The 16,056-nt window shown below is 41.4% G+C and overlaps 1 protein-coding gene across 1 annotated transcript; it reads right to left on the bottom strand.

Moving 5' to 3' along the window:
* Positions 1 to 873: 873 nt before the first annotated feature.
* On the bottom strand, positions 874 to 12,858 carry nrde2 (NRDE-2, necessary for RNA interference, domain containing). Its single transcript, XM_052085669.1, has 19 exons — positions 12,754 to 12,858; positions 11,694 to 11,796; positions 11,135 to 11,308; positions 10,861 to 11,001; positions 10,465 to 10,724; positions 9,005 to 9,231; positions 8,174 to 8,398; positions 7,881 to 8,070; positions 6,783 to 6,916; positions 6,286 to 6,406; positions 6,018 to 6,190; positions 5,739 to 5,910; positions 4,806 to 5,026; positions 4,239 to 4,731; positions 3,008 to 3,378; positions 2,779 to 2,918; positions 2,476 to 2,617; positions 1,419 to 1,490; positions 874 to 1,251 (listed from the first exon to the last, which is right to left on the bottom strand). The coding sequence occupies exons 1-19, from the start codon at positions 12,812 to 12,814 to the stop codon at positions 1,126 to 1,128; spliced, it is 3,546 nt and encodes a 1,181-aa protein (XP_051941629.1). The 5' UTR covers positions 12,815 to 12,858; the 3' UTR covers positions 874 to 1,125.
* Positions 12,859 to 16,056: the final 3,198 nt, after the last annotated feature.

Below are 16,056 nucleotides of genomic sequence, written 5' to 3'. Positions count from 1 at the left end.
TCAGCACTTTTCCAGAACCTTGATTCATTTCCAGCACATCCCAAGCTTGTCCTCAGCTTGCTTCCAGTCTGCCTCCAGCCTGGCTCCCGGCTCACCTCCAGTTCTCCCCCAGGCTCTTGGTCCAGCTCCTGTAAATCCTTCATCCAATTGTCTGTTTTAATATCAGCCGACTCTGGTGTAAGCTAAGATATTTTTGGAGATGGACTTTTTATAGACAATTCAGTGAGTAGTGTAGTGTGACTGATGTGATGTTTTTCATGACACTGTCCTCACTGGGAGTATGTGTTTACAGGTAAAATGACTTAAGTAATTGTATATGGTGCTGATAAATGTAATGATCGAAAAGTGTTGATAATAAAGATCCTGAAGGTCAAATAATAAAGATACTACACATATTAAGCAATATCTGATTAATATACAGTATGATATGCAATTTGACTAATCTAAAAAAGTCACGATCATGAACGCGTAATATAATTCTCACTAAATTACCAGGTGATGGACATTTGGTTAACATACTGACCATGATAGCACCACCAATGTAAATTTAGTAGTTACTGGCCTGAGTGTAATTTGGAATTAATCCTTCATTACATAAAACAAAGAAGTTTGTCTACGTAGGCACACAAACTAAATTCTTTGGACCCCTGCCGACCAATCCAATCATTTCACTGCTCAACATTTTAACAAGACTGCTCGTCGCGGAACGGTTGAGGTTAAAATTGGCGGCACCTAGCGGTCAAGAGAGGAATTATGGACGGGGAGCGTCATACCCAAGGAGGACAACATCGTTCCACTCTGTGGACTTCGGTCTACTTTGTGTCAAGACCAGAGACACAACAGGACAGGAAATAAGAGTGATTTAGAAGAGACTTCAGAAACAAAATCACACTTTAATTCATCAATTCAAACATCAAGACTTCATATACAAATTATAAACAAAATGATATTTATTGAAAATATCAACTAAAAAAACAGCTAAAATGTTTTGTTTTGTTTTTTTTAAATTTAGTTTACTCCTCTCAAGTCCAGGAAGAGACTAGCATTCACATTCATCTGGCGAAATCAATGCAACGTCTTTCTCCTGCTGGACTATCCAATGATAGTTTTGGCGGGGAGTATATTTCAGTCTTCCAGCAGTATGTCAAGTTCTTCTAATGGCAATCGAACTCGCAGCTCTTTCTCTGTCATCAGGTCAACAAACTCCTGGATATTCTCAGGAAATAGCTGCACTGCATCCATGTACAAGCCCTGGTGAAACAAACATTTTTCAATGTATAACACCATTTTCAGAGACAGCGGTGGACAGCTTATCATGTTATCAGGTTACAGGGTGCATGAAAGAGTTAATGCACGCTGGTTCAACTGCTTTTACTTTGCATTAGGAAAAAAGAAGACAGGTCCTGCCTGTGACATACCTTCAGCCAAGGAATATTCTGCAAGGCTTTGTAGAAGAGCCCCTTGGCGTTATCCATCTTACCTTCTGACACCTACAAATACACACAATTTTACACATTTTACACCTTTTTAGTCAACTCACTAAAATGTCTGGCGAGCATCTGGAGAATGTTTGGCAACGTTCGCTACCTTCGCGAATGTTCGCCCCAAAATGGGAAAGGGGGTTAATTGAATCATTTTTGAAAAATGATGGAGCCAAATTATCGCCAAAAAATGTACCCACTGTTGCTAAATTAAATGTTTATTCTTCTCAACCAGCATAACACTCCAATCGTTGAAATCTCTTGAATGATCCATCCAAACATCCATTTTCTGATCCGCTTTATCCTCACAAGGGTCGCGGGGCATGCTGCAGCCTATCCCAGCTGTCTTCGGGCAGTCGGCGGGGGACACCCTGAACCGGTTGCCAGCCAATCGCAGGGCACACAGAAACGAACAACCAGCTGCGTCCACACTCACACCTCGGGACAATTTAGAGTGTTCAATCAGCCTGCCATGCATGTTTTTGGAATGTGGGAGGAAACCGGAGTACCCGGAGAAAACCCACACAGGCATGGGGAGAACATGCAAACTCCACACAGGAAGGCCGCAGCTGGAATCGAACGCGGTACCTCTGTACTGTGAGGTCGACTCGCTAACCCCTCGACCAACGGGCCGCCCACTCTTGAATAATACATTCAATACAAAAGAAACCATCCATCGATCCATTTTCTATACCATTTGTCCTCATTTGGGTGTTGGGGTAGGCCCTGGAGTGGTTGTCAGCCAATCACAGGGAAAATAAAGACATACAATAATTCTAAGTCACATTCACGTGGACAATTTAGAACCTTGATTGAACCTAATGTGTGCATTTTTTCAGGATGTGGGAGGAAAAAAAAAATCCATGAAGAATGGGGAGATCATCCAAACTCCATGACATTCAAACCCCAAACTGTGGCGCAAACATGACACTGTATCCTTCCGTTTTACTAGGCCAATTCATATAGGTGGCCTTTGGAATATTTGTCATCTCACCAGGTAGTGAATGTACATCCTCCAAAGTAAGGGACAGTGAATGCCCCTCTCGGATCCGATGGCGCTTTCGAACAGTCCACGGATACGGTTGCTGAGACCATTCTCTGGCAGGAGACTCAAGGCCGCGCTTTTGTCGCAGGATCTATGGTTGCCATAAATATTTGACACACAATGGGCAAAGAATGAATTATTTCAAAAATTGTCATTATCAGCTGAGACAATTCAGCCCTTTTTCAAAATACGTTGTTGGAAAGTGAAAGTAACACCCTGCGTGCTTCCCTTGATTTTTTTCTCCACTCCTACCTCTGTGCTGCATCCACCAGTTGCTTCCTTTGTTGTTCAGCAACAATAGCAAAGAGCCGTGGCACAACACTATCGTTGTCCCTTGTTACGGAGTGAAAAAAGCGACGTGCCCGGCCAGCACTATGGTAACGGTTCTCCACCTGAAACAGGTCACATGTGAAAGAAGGAGAAAAAGCACGTGGGTGGAGCATTGTTTAGAATTTACCAAGTGAAATTCGCATGGTTTTACCTGTACATAGATGCTCCAGAGGGGGGCACTGCTTGGCCATGTCGAAAGGGCAGAGGTGAGTGTGTCTCTCAGTGTCGCTAGTGGAAATGCACTCACGCTCATGTGGTACTTGAGCAACGACGCCTGCTGCACCGCCACCATCTCACACTCGTAAGCTAACTTGCTAACTAACAGGTTGCTGCCAGAGTGGTCTGCATCAGCGCGAGAGTTCTGGTCAGACGTTATTGTGCGGTAGAGTTCGTCCATCCGCTCTCTGGCCTGGCTGTAGACTGCATTTGCCGCCTTGATGCCCATGGTGAGGTACTGGAACAGAGCATAGCAGCCTAGCAGCCCTTTCAATCTCAGCTTCTCTTCTTGGACATCCACGTGACCTTGGTGTGTAATAATGACACAACATCAGTCACACACAAAGTTTAAAAAATGCACTTTCTTCAGAACGTCGACATTTTTACTGGTATTTCAGATTACTACTATAGTACCTACACCAGGAGGGTCAAACTCATTTCACGTTGTGGGCCACATACGGGCTCGGTAGATGTCAAGTGGGCCGGACCATTACAATTATACCATACTCTGCTATAATTAACCAAAATATGTCTTTCCTTTGTTTTGATCTAAAGAAGCACAAGGACATTTGGAAAATGTTGAACATATCTTTTACAAAAAAATTAATGAGGCACCTCAGAATTCCTTAGACAAATATGCAATTTACTTTTATCATTCACATATATGAATTGCAACTGGTCCCACTGATTGTACAAAGGCACAAAGCCTTAACAAGTAATTGGTATTGAAAAATATAGTAATGCACTTTAAGCTTAAACGAGATTTAGAAAGAAAGGAATTTTAAAATTATTTACACATTTGCATATAAAATCTAAATGTAATCCTTGCCTACACTTTACAAACTAAGGAGAGTGCTATTTAATGTGTAAAGAATAAAGTCTTCACATGTCTTTGAAAGCGTCTGCTGTGTTGGGTCTGAGACTGCGGTTGTCTTCTTCTCTGATCAAAAGAGTGTGACTGGGATCTTGAACGTTTGTCTCATTTTCATCTTTTGATCTGAAACCCAAATGTCTTCCGTATACAACAAAAACAAATGAATTGACCATGCTGTTCCAATATCATTTGGAGGGGACTGTAAAAGTATACCGTGAGAAATTCTCAATATCCAACATGGTCCTGTTAAAAAAACAGCCATTATCTTTTAGAATTTTCTGTGGGTGCTTACTTTTTTTGTCGGCTTGAGGATTGCAGAGGTCTTGATTTAATGCAGACAAAGCGGCAGTCAGAGCTTGTTCGTAAGACCTCCTGGCCTTCAGGATGGCCACCGGGGAGACGGGCTGTGATAACGAAGAAGGCGACAAGGCGTGCCCCTCTGTCAGTGTGGTGAGCACACAAACAGCGGTAGATGCACCCCTGTCGGTGGGAACCCCTCCTGGCCCACTTTCTCCATCCTCCACCTCGAGTTGAGCCCACAGCAGGCAAAGCTCACAAAGGGAGGGGTGACACAGCCCCTTAGCCCCACCCAATGCCGTGGATGCAGAAAACACCTTCCGAGCCTCTTCGATGTTGCCGAGCATCCACTCTAAGTGGGCGAATTCTCGCCACATTGCCAAGGATGAGCGGTTTTCTGGTTCTTTGAGCAGTGATTTGGCAATCCGCTTGCTGATTTTGCTCTGAGAGCGTAAACGTTTTTTGTTGCCGTGCGTGCAACGAAACACCTGGAACAAATATCAAGCGATGAAACGATTATTGAATTGGATTCTCAAAAGGTTCACCAAGTAAAAGTCCCCACCTTGAGTTTCTCATACTGCATCCGGCTGAGCGACAGGACAGCTCGTTGGTCAGATGGAAGAACAGGTAGGAGCATATTGAACATTGCGTTGACAAACTTCTCGCCCTGCTTTCCAAGTCCTGCCCATTTCCTGGTTCCTTGGAGTGTGGTCATGTGACCCACAGAGTTCATCCCGAGGCTTGGCAGGTTGTGGAAAGTCAGAGATCGTCGGGAGTCGCTACCTAAAATGAATTAGTGGCACAGGGTTGAATTCATGTGTCCTTCCTCCTCATGTTGGAACACACATTCAAAACAATTGAATTCAACTTCCTTTGTGATGCAGTGTCTATGCAAAAGTAGTCACAGCGCTTCACTTTTCTCATGTTTTATGTTCAAGCCTCATTCCAAAGCGGAAAAAAAATGATTTCTGTTTCTCAAAATTCTACACACAATAATCCATAATGACAATAGATCTTTTTAAATGTTTGCAAATGTATTAAAAAAACTAATAAATCACATGCACATTAAGTATTCAAAATCTTTGCCACAAAGCTCAAAACTGAGCTGAGGTAATCACGTTTCCACTAATCATCCTTGAACGGTTCCGACAGGTCAAAGGAGTGGCATCTTATCCCCCCAAGATTTGAGGCTGTAATTACTGCTAACGGTGCATCAACAAAGGATTGTGCAAAGGATGTGAAAATGTGGTGTTTTTTGTTTTTAATAAATAAGCGACCCCCCTCCCAAAAAAAAAAAATGACTTCAATTTTGGGATGAGGCTGGAACATAATATGTGGAAAACGTGCAATGCTGTGAATATTAATGGCCAATGATATACAGTATTTCAATTTGTGAAACCTTTTGAATAAAAGTAAAAACACTGAACACTTTTTTTCTTCAAATTTATAGTTGTAGTACTTGTTACTTCGGGACCTAACTATACAGTATATTCACCCTGAGTGAGCAGAGAAAGGTCCTCCATGAGCAGGCCAGGATGACACAAGCCAGCAGATAGCACGGTGTCCACTGGAAGCCCGAGAAATGACAGGAAATGGAGAAGGAAGCGGAGCTGAAGCTCTGGTGAGGACAGGCAAATGAGAGAAGGGCCGATGTCATCGAACAGCACCTTCAGATTGAGAGACAGACCAGGAGTTAAAAATTATCACGGTTGTAATTTCAGTGGTGCATATGATAATATGTTAGCGACAGACCGAATGCAGTAATTCATCTTACCTGTCTCTCTGGGTCCTCACAGTCATCTTCTGATTGGCCCTTGGCTTTTTCAGGTCTCCAAGGCAACCAATGCGCAGCTTCCCGAGATGACTCTACATCCAGCCACACGGTCCACCGTGGCTGGCTGCGGTCCTTCACCTCCTCCTCTTCCTCCTCCTCTTCCTCGTCTTCCACTGTGAACAAACACAGACACAGCAGATGTCATGCCGCTGGCATACAAATCATAACCACCTTTTTCCCAAGGTGAGATGTAATGTGTTGTATTAACCTGGACAGGGCTGCACCCATCCTCCTCGCTCCTGTTGGACCATCCACGCTTTCCAACCTCTTGCATCAAACTCACCAACTCTTGCCTCCCCGCTATCCCAAAATGGTTCAAAGAAGTCAGCCTGCACACATCAACACATACACTGAAGGCAAAGGCTGTTTTTGACATGTGCAATATGTGTGCCATGGGTATGGGGTGGGGGTCTAAAGTGCACCAGAATAGAAAAAAAAAATCCTGCGTAAAATGGGTGTATTTTGTGGAATGGCATGATATGTCTGAAGTATTTATTTGCAAAAGCAAACAACAGGAGCACTGCAAAATACGAGTAGTGTTGTTTATTATGCCGCCAGTGTGCCAACTCTTAACCAGTGAGGATGGTGCTGTGTGAGATCGAACTCAGTCCTGGCTGGTACGTGTGACACCATCGTTACACACAGATTGCTTGTATTGTTAATTCCGGCATGCTAATGTGCAATGTGCTTTATTTGTGCGTTTACCTGTTGCTTGGTGGAAAGTTGTCGTACACTGTCAGGCTTGAAGAACGTAAAGTCGATCATGGATTGAAAGAGAGCGAGTGCCTTCTCGGAGTGACCGGACTGACGGAGGAAATGACACTGCTTGGTGAAGATATCTGAAGGATGACAAAGGATCATACATCAATTACTTCCAATGAGCAGAGAAGCACTCATGATTACATCACCAGCAAATCTCATGCTAGCTGGCCATTTACTAGATGAGCCGGGCCTCATTCATAAACTGTGCCTGTGCACAAATCTATGATTCATCGATCTCTTTGTACTTGAATTTGTGTATGTTCTGCAAAAAACATTTAAAAATAAAATTTAGAACCACCTCAGACCATGTGTACACACAAATAATGATGCCTCAGCCATCAAAAAAAGGCAAGCACAGAGCTTTTTACACAAGATGCACAAGTATTGAAACTGCAATCATTTATGAAATCAATAATCACAATTTTAACAATAACTTCAATCTGCCCTTTTCGAATAACTACACTAATGTTCTATATTACCGTGAAGGACACGTCTGACGACCTTCACCTCACCCCGATGCTGTTCAAGTGCATTTTTATGTGCCAATATAGTGTATGCACCGTTTTTCCGCTACGAGCAGATTGTGCATGTTTGCCTTGATCTCACACTTGGAAATGCATTTATTAGCGAATGAGGCCCAATGAGAGCCTTGTAAATTGTGCAGCCACGAGTTCATACGCCAAAGTATACTGCATGTACTGTATGTGACATATGGACATACCAGCTGATACCACCAGGCTCCATGTCAACAACTTGATCGAGCAATCACATACTGTAAGTTTCGCTTACGAAAAGATAACACTGTTAGCTTACTCTAACCTGCTCATCCCACCTATTTTTTTTTTTTTAAACAAAAACACTGCCTGCTTACATTGCGCAATTTACCACTGGCTATTGTTACCATTAGGCTATTGTTTAATTTCACATTTGACGGGAGGCAAAGCATTCCAGAGGCCTAACAATTTTTTTTTAATTCTTATTTAGTAAACCATGTAGTAATCCTCGACCAGAGGGTCGTTAGTAGCGGTCCAAGCATGTTACCTAGCATATCCTCTTCAATCCCTGGCAGGGCTGGGTGGGACACCATGCTGCCATCCCGGACTGCACTCAGCATGCTGAGACACTTCCCATAAGCCGAGTTCACTTTTGACACACTGAAGTTGCTGAAGTAGCTCTGGGTGAAAAGAAGATACTCCCTCCACAAAGGGCCACTATTTGGGTGGAGAAAGACCTAAAACAAACCATTAAAAAAGGAGTTTGCCTCATTTATTAAGAATCTATGTTCTAAGGTGAAAACACTGAATAATATTTCAACGCAAGGACAATAATCGAACCAGTTTCTTCCATTCTTTAGCCAGAGCTGATGGTTCCCAAAGCTCTTGGCAGATCCTGAGCCTCTCCCGCTGCAGAGCCACACAGCCAGGGTTAGTTGCCACGGCACGCTCGGCAATGCTGAGCTTTTTCTCCAGCACGGCTTTGTACGAAGACTTGCGACGCTCCAATAACTCTTTGCCCTGTTGCTCTTCCTCACCTCCGAAAACTGCGGCACTCAACTCATCCTATAACAGAACAGACAAGATATGGTTTGTAATTTAATGTTTCATGGCTGTGACCTGATCAAAGGTTTAATTAGTTAGGAGAGCAAACAGATCAATACGTGAGTTGTCAGAACTAAGGGCTTAAATCGGGGATGTCAAACTCGTTTTTGTCAACGGTCACTTTGTTTTTCAGGATTCCCTCAGGGCTGTTACGACGGTGAATCCAAATAAATGTTTAATCAATTATTACGTTTGTGTCACCCCAGTGACTCAGATGCTGTGTTGTGGTATGTTTGTGCTTACAAACAATAGTGGAAGAAGTATAAAGAGGTCAATAAGAGACGAAATGTTCTTCAAGTGCATAAAAGTAGGAGGCCAAACAAAGAAAAGGGATCGATGCAAAATAGTCATTTGAAAGATGTCTGGTTGAAATGAAACTTGCCAAAAAAGCTCACACAACATGTTATTCCACCCTGGATGAAGAACAGTGTCAAAGAATCATTATAAATTTGAGATATTGAAGATGAGATTCATGCTCATCATCAGAATATGCAAACTTCTGACCCCAAACGGCAGCATCAGACCAGACAAAAACAATCTGTTTGTTCAAAAGGTGAGTCTTCCTACTTGATATCTAATGAATTTCAGCCAGAGCTGGGTGTCCTCGGGTTGCTCTCTCAATTTCCTGTTGAACTCTTCAGTCTGACTGGTCAAATGTTTAGCTTCTTGTCCCGTCTCCGAGTTGTGATTGTCGTGATCTGTCGGGTCCTGCTTTCCCTTCCCCTGCAGCCAGAGGGCAGTGGTGGAGTCGTACACACCAAGCGGATTCACTGATGAGATTTGCGCTCTGCCACCTGTTGCAGTACGGTGAAACCCATCATAGGAGAGATGATGAGAATGTAGTCAGAATGGTCCAGGTACACGCAAAACAAAATAACCAACAAAACAAACAGTGCAGTAGGTTTACCCTGTCTTGGAAAACATGTTGCGGGACTGTCCTACCCTTGTTGAGAAACTGATCTCGCGATGGGGCTCATTCGCTGTTCAAAGGCATTTGTGATTTTGCACAATGAGATTATTTGACACTAAAAGAACCGTTTTCCCCCAATTAATTGTTGCATATAATCTGCTAAATATTGCCTTGAGTGAGATTAGGCAATTTGTGTCGGGGAATAGTTGCAGCTTTCTAATATGTTACTGGGAAGCCACATGAAATCACGCACAGTAACAGGAATGCAATGGCCATTTTAAAGGTTTGACCATAAAGTGGAACCTTGAAGGTTGAACATAATCCAACTATCGAAGAAGATGGCAATCTACAAATGTGGACCTCCAATTTCTTTTTTATTTAGAATGTATTTTCACATCACATGATAGAACAAAGTGGTTCCAAGGTCCAACAGTCACCACCATAAAATCTTTAGTAACTGTACAGGATATGTGTAGAAATTGCACAAGATCAAATATTCTTATTCTTACTGTCCAACAACTGAATATAAATGACAGATGACGCTGTTAAAATGTCATGTAAAAACAATAAAAGTTCACAACCCCAACTTTGATAATGACCAGGGATTGATATTAACAGTGGCCACTACGGGACTATGTGTTGGCTCACTCGATCTCTGATGCTGGCCCAACCGGCCCCAAACAAATTCTACGAATGAATACGATGAAATCAACACATTATTGTAAAACAGAACAGAATTTCCTGTCATTATTAGAAGTTATTTATATATATATATATATACACACGGTATATAAAAACTCTTCACATGCAGAGACTATGCAGCAGGAGGGGTCTGTCTCACTTAAATCCCCTGACCGCTCTTCCTTTGTAGGTGAGAAACCCTTCTGGTGTTCTCCATTCTTCTTTTTACTACTACTATTGTCAACTTAGCAATCTTAGTGAGGAAGCCAGGAGGTACGTGTTTCTCACTTTCCTACATCGCTTTCAGTTACTGCTGAATTGTGCAACCTTGAGATCATTCCATTTTCGAGGTTTACATGGAAATTAAACTACCGTGATGATTTTTGTAAATATGATACCATATGATATTTCTCCACAGTTTGGCTGAATTTCTTACCTGGCTGTCCTTCTCTTTCCCCGACAATGTCTTCCAGTGGGAGAAAAGTATTGGAGTTGGTGACATCACTGCTTTCACAAACTCTTGGTAATGTCTGGAGAGGTGGCTGAGACCTGAGCAGCAGACGACACGCCGGAAAAAAATATCTGTCTGTTCCTTTCTTCTTGTCGCCCCCTTTATGTTTCTTTTTCGTGTCCTCCCAGCGTATTTCTTGTCTGCGAGGATCCAAACCCAGTGATGAATTACCTTTCCTCTTATACCTGCAATAACAGTTTTGAACGAAAAACTTCTGGTCATTTGTAAAAGACAGTGTTGACAATAAAATGTTCAGATCAATCAGAACAAGGCCTTACTGTTCAAATGGCTTTAACTTGGAACATTTTGCGTGCACGTTACCTTGCTACATCTCCTCTGTACAGAGACTTGTACGTCCAGTTGGACGCATCAGATTTACAATCCACACAGAATGGTTGTGCTGTGGGCGACGGGATGTCATCCAACCATGAGAAAGAACTTGGAATTGCAGCAGCCTGTGGACTGTATTTTCAAGAAGTCACATACCATAAACAAAGACGTCAGCAGTCAATGTGGACGATTGTTTGAATTCAAACTGAAGGGACGTCATCCAAAACGTAGAATTTAACCAAACCACAAATGGTGATGTGCATACCGGTCTGTTTCTTGTTTCCGCTTGAGATCGCTTGGAAAGATTGGTTCAGAGTCTGATCCACTGCTTTCTGTTGACCTTTTATCTTTTTCTCTGTGTTTTTTTCTTTTTTTCCCATGCTTTTCATGCTTCTTTTTCTTCTTCGATGGCACAGTGTCTTCATCTTTCCTGTCTAAACTGAATATAAGATAAGATAATCTTTATTTGTATCACAATGGAGAAATTCCCAATTTACAGCAGCAAAATGATGAAAGGGAGAAAGTAGAAGACAATATAAAGCTATTGCATAATAGTCAGAAACGAAAAGGACACTTTTCAAAATTCATTCTGCCTAAAACTCGAAACAAACGACTTCCACAATTTGTTTGTAGATAAAAAAGACCTGCTCTTTATTTGGATGTATTTTGTTTACAAGTTAGGGATAAACACAATAATTTAATGCATTGTGTAGGATAAAACAAAAGTACGTATTCTATTTACAGACATCTAATGATGATCCATCCATCCTTTTTCAGCACCACTTACATTTTTACTTTACGTACAACTGCTCCAAAAATTTTACCTCAAGCCTTTGTGTAGCCCCTCATTTCTCGTCTCCAAGAAGCTACTATGAAGAGACAGAGCATCACTGGTCTGAAAACTCTTATTGTTTAGCCATTTCAGTTCTAAATGAGGAAATGAAACAAAAAAAGTGTTAGAGCAGACTCGAAAAGTAATCACTCTGTATTGACATGTAGTGTAGTATCACAAACAATTCAAAATACAGTTTTCTGAAAACCATCAGTCTGGTTAGTACAGCAAATTATTAGCTGAAATTATTAGGTGACGGAGTTGAAGGAATCCCAAATCGTCAGATTTAAACATTTTAGGATTTGGGATGGCTTGGCTACAGCTAACGAAACATTCAGCACGACTTTGACTTGAACTTCATGACTTTAAATTGAGAAGACATAGTAATACAGAATACAGAGACTGACTTGGTCCATTAACAAAAACTGATGAGATTGACAATTATTAGTACAGCTAAAGACTAAATGCAAATGCTGAGCCAAGAGGCTAATGTTCGAATAATGCTGTGACTGACCATGACTGTATAACTTAAGACTTGCTTACCCAAGTAAACGACTTGACTCGTCTTGCTGCAAATTTAATGGGACCTCGATTTGAATTGATTGATTTTCCCGACAGGAACTTGGGACTTGAGCAAAATTTTAAGGTTAAGTCTTCAGACTTACGCCTTGCAAGACAGTATGTGACTACTCCCAACTCTGCGAATTGATATACTACACACAGTACGTTGTATTAGTACTTTTTGGTGAAATTCAAACAAAGTTGCACTTGCCAGCAGCTACTGTACTACTAACATCAACGTGTGCCTTGAATGGATTAACATCGACATAACATGGTAAAATATTAACACAACCGAATAAATATGATGGTAAAATATTAACACAACGTATAAATATGACAATGAGATGGACATAATTGTTTCACCCATCAGCACTGTCATTTCACAACCCTGAACTGAAAAGTAAAGTTCGCCGTTCACTTAGTAATTCTTATAATGTAACAACAAATATAAATGCACAAATGTAACTCGTCGAATATGAAGACATTATTACCATTGGATGTATCTTCAACTTTGTCGTTGGTTACTCCTGCAAAGGCTGGAAACAGTGCCATATTTTGGTCTGTGTTGATTGGGAGCGTATGGTCGCTGGAAAATGACGTAGTTATGGCGCGACAAAAACAAATCCAATCAACTTCAGTTTAGCCGTGGTCGACTTCCGGGGCAGCAGCATGAAACACGAAGAAGTAAAGGCACAGATCGGTCAATAATTTTTAAATTTAAATGTTGAACTCATAGAAACATAACGTGGGCACAAAATGCTCCTTTGAGAAGCAAATCGAGAATTTTTTTTTATTGAAATTGGAAATGGGGTGGCACGGTGATCAACTGGTTAGCGTGTGGACCTCACAGGGCAGACGAGCACGGTTTGATTCCTGCCCCGGCCTCCCGGTGTGGAGTTTCTACCCGTGCCTGCATGGATTTCTGGTTTCCTCCAACGTTCTAAAAGCATGCATCGTACGTTAAGTGATCACTATAAATCAGAGGTGGGCAAACTACGGCCCGCGGGCCAGATCCGACCCGTTGGTCTTTTTAATCCGGCCCACCGAAGGTTGGTCCACAATTAAGGTTCGATGTAAATGATTGCATTCATTTTATTTGGACTTGTAATGACGGACATTTCACCGCCAGGTGGCGCATTGACTTGAAGTTGCAGAACCCAGGGGGGAGGGATCTTATCGACCACCTTGGACCTCTGTATCGCTCTACTTCTACTGGTCTGATCACAACCCATCTGCAGCAATGCACAGGCTAAAATAGGTCATCAACAACGATGTTGTCTTTTAAAAAAGTATGTTAATACAGTACATTCATGCTTTTGTTCTGTTGGTTTTGATATGGACTGTCAACAAATGCATTTTTTTAATGTACCGTAGCTTGTGCTGGCCCTTCTGTCAAATTTTAAAAGTCAATGTGGCCCCCGAGCCAAAAAGTTTGCTAAATTGTCCCTAGGTGTGAGTGTGGGTGCAGATGGTTGTTTGTCTTTGCCTTGCGATTGGCTGGCAACCAGTTCAGGGTGTCCCCCGCCCAATGCGGAAGATAGCTGGGATAGGCTCCAGAACGTGAGGATAAAACGCATCGGAATACGTATACACACACACACACACACATCATTCTAGAATTGAACGACATTTTGTCTTTCAAATTCTTGAATAAACCTTATGTTTTATGATTTTCTGCTACATATTCATCAACAATTGGTAATAAACTATAAAAGGCTTGGAGCTCAGCTTAGATCAGTGGTACTATTTTTTATTGGTTTATTTGGAGGGCAGCAGTTACTAGAGTAGACAGCTAATCAAATGTTGTTTTCTCTTTTATTCATCTTAATGTTACACTTGTGGATCAACCAGACATATGGACCCGTATGTGTGTTGCCATCCACTGCCACTGCCATTATTTTATTTTCATGCTTAGAGACTGATAAAAACACTTGAGAAAAAAAAACTCCTGATGTCAGTTATTTGTACATGCAAGGGTTGATTTATCACTCTAATTGTCCTTAGTTGTGATTGAGAGTGCGAATGGTTAGTTGATTCCGCTATGTGTGCTCTGCAATTGGCTTGCTCTCAGTTCAGGGGGTGTGACACACACTGAAATTAGAGTACAGTACTAGTCAAAAAGTTTGGAAACAAATCACTTCAAATCTAAATGGTCTCAACCACATTAAGAGGCCTGATAATGCACAGCTGTGAAGTAAAAGTAATTCACAGTCATTAAGCATCATCCACCACATCATAAAGCTGACTGAGATATTACCAATATGTACAAAGCTGTGATCCAGACAAAGGATACCTGTACTTACTTTGAAGAATCTCAATTATAAAACATAACTTTGAGTAACATTTTTGGTTTACCAAATAATTCCATCAATATTTCATCATAATGCTGATGGCTTACGAGAAATCTACAATTAATTAAGATAAGATAAGATATCCTTTATTCGTCCCACAATTAGAGGGTGCTTCCAAACTTTTGACTGATACTGTGCCTTTAGTAGTTGTATTATGATGTGTCTTATTAAAATTGATTTTAACATATCGACAGTAGTCATCTTAAAAGGTTTTATCACAATAATTAGGAAACATAAGTATCATATAGATCACTTTATTTCTATTTCTATAAGTCTGTAAATGTTTACCTTTTCAAGTGATCACCTTTACAACTTTCCTGGTGAGCTGATTTTTACAACAGGTCCGCAGAGCTTTTGTGTTGTCCTTGGGGGCAACCTTGTGGCCACAACCCCTGCATTGTCGTCATTAATTCTAACATGCTTTTAAGTTACACTGGGAGGTGGAGTTTAAAAAGACCAAGATCAAGATGAATGACCTTGTGTCGGCGTACCAGCAGTATCGATGCCACTGCAATGGAACTGTCCTCGAAAACATTTTGACTAGATGGTGGCGGTTTAATGACTCATGACTAAGTATGATATTCCTTGAAGTATAGTATAGGAAAGTAATTGTATTTGAGGGTCTACATTATAGGATCACATGAGGATCACAAAAGGAAATGGAGAAATTAAAGGAGGATAAATGAAATTTACTGATCAAATCTGCAGTGGTATAAAATAAGTATATAGCCAAAGAATTTCATTCAATTTGACTATGGATAGGTGGAAACTATCCTTTTTCCAGTTGACGCTGATAAATGAAAACTGAGCATCCATAATCAAGTTTGTCCGCAAATCACAAGCTACCTTTGTATTCTCTGGCTATCACTACCTGCATACTTACATGTGTATTTCTCTCTCAAAGGGTGTTCCACAAGTATTTCATCAAAATGAAATAAAGTGGAAACATCGCCCTGTAAGTTCCTCGCCACCCACAAGTGGTCACATAGTGAAAAATCCATCAATTCGTTCATTTTTAACACCGCTTATCCTGAAGAGGGTGGCAGGAATTGCTGAAGCCTATCCCAGCTGGTTTTGGGCGAAATGGCGGAATAATAACCCCTGAATTAGTCGCCACTGTCACAGGGCACACACAGAAACGTACCATCCACATTCACGTTCATACCTTCACTGAGTGGGAATGGCCCCCCCTCCCCCCCGCTCACAAGTCAGGCAAGTACGCCACTGCATCATTAACAACACATCATATAAATATTTATTGCAATCGCATCAGTGTTTCTCAAACAAATTCGTTGCCGCCTCCTAACACAGTATTTGCGCAGTCGGTGGCGGGCAATTATGAGTCAAACAATTACGTGTAGAGAGTTTCGAGTCAGAAAAAAACATAAATTACAAGCTGAAGCAAGTCAGAGTGATACAACATATTACATTCTTGACAATCAA

The sequence above is a fragment of the Hippocampus zosterae genome, chromosome 14, assembly GCF_025434085.1.
Source record: "Hippocampus zosterae strain Florida chromosome 14, ASM2543408v3, whole genome shotgun sequence".
Lineage (NCBI taxonomy): Eukaryota > Metazoa > Chordata > Actinopteri > Syngnathiformes > Syngnathidae > Hippocampus > Hippocampus zosterae.
Note: the sequence above shows the minus strand (reverse complement) of the source record. Positions and strands in the feature narration are given on the sequence as shown.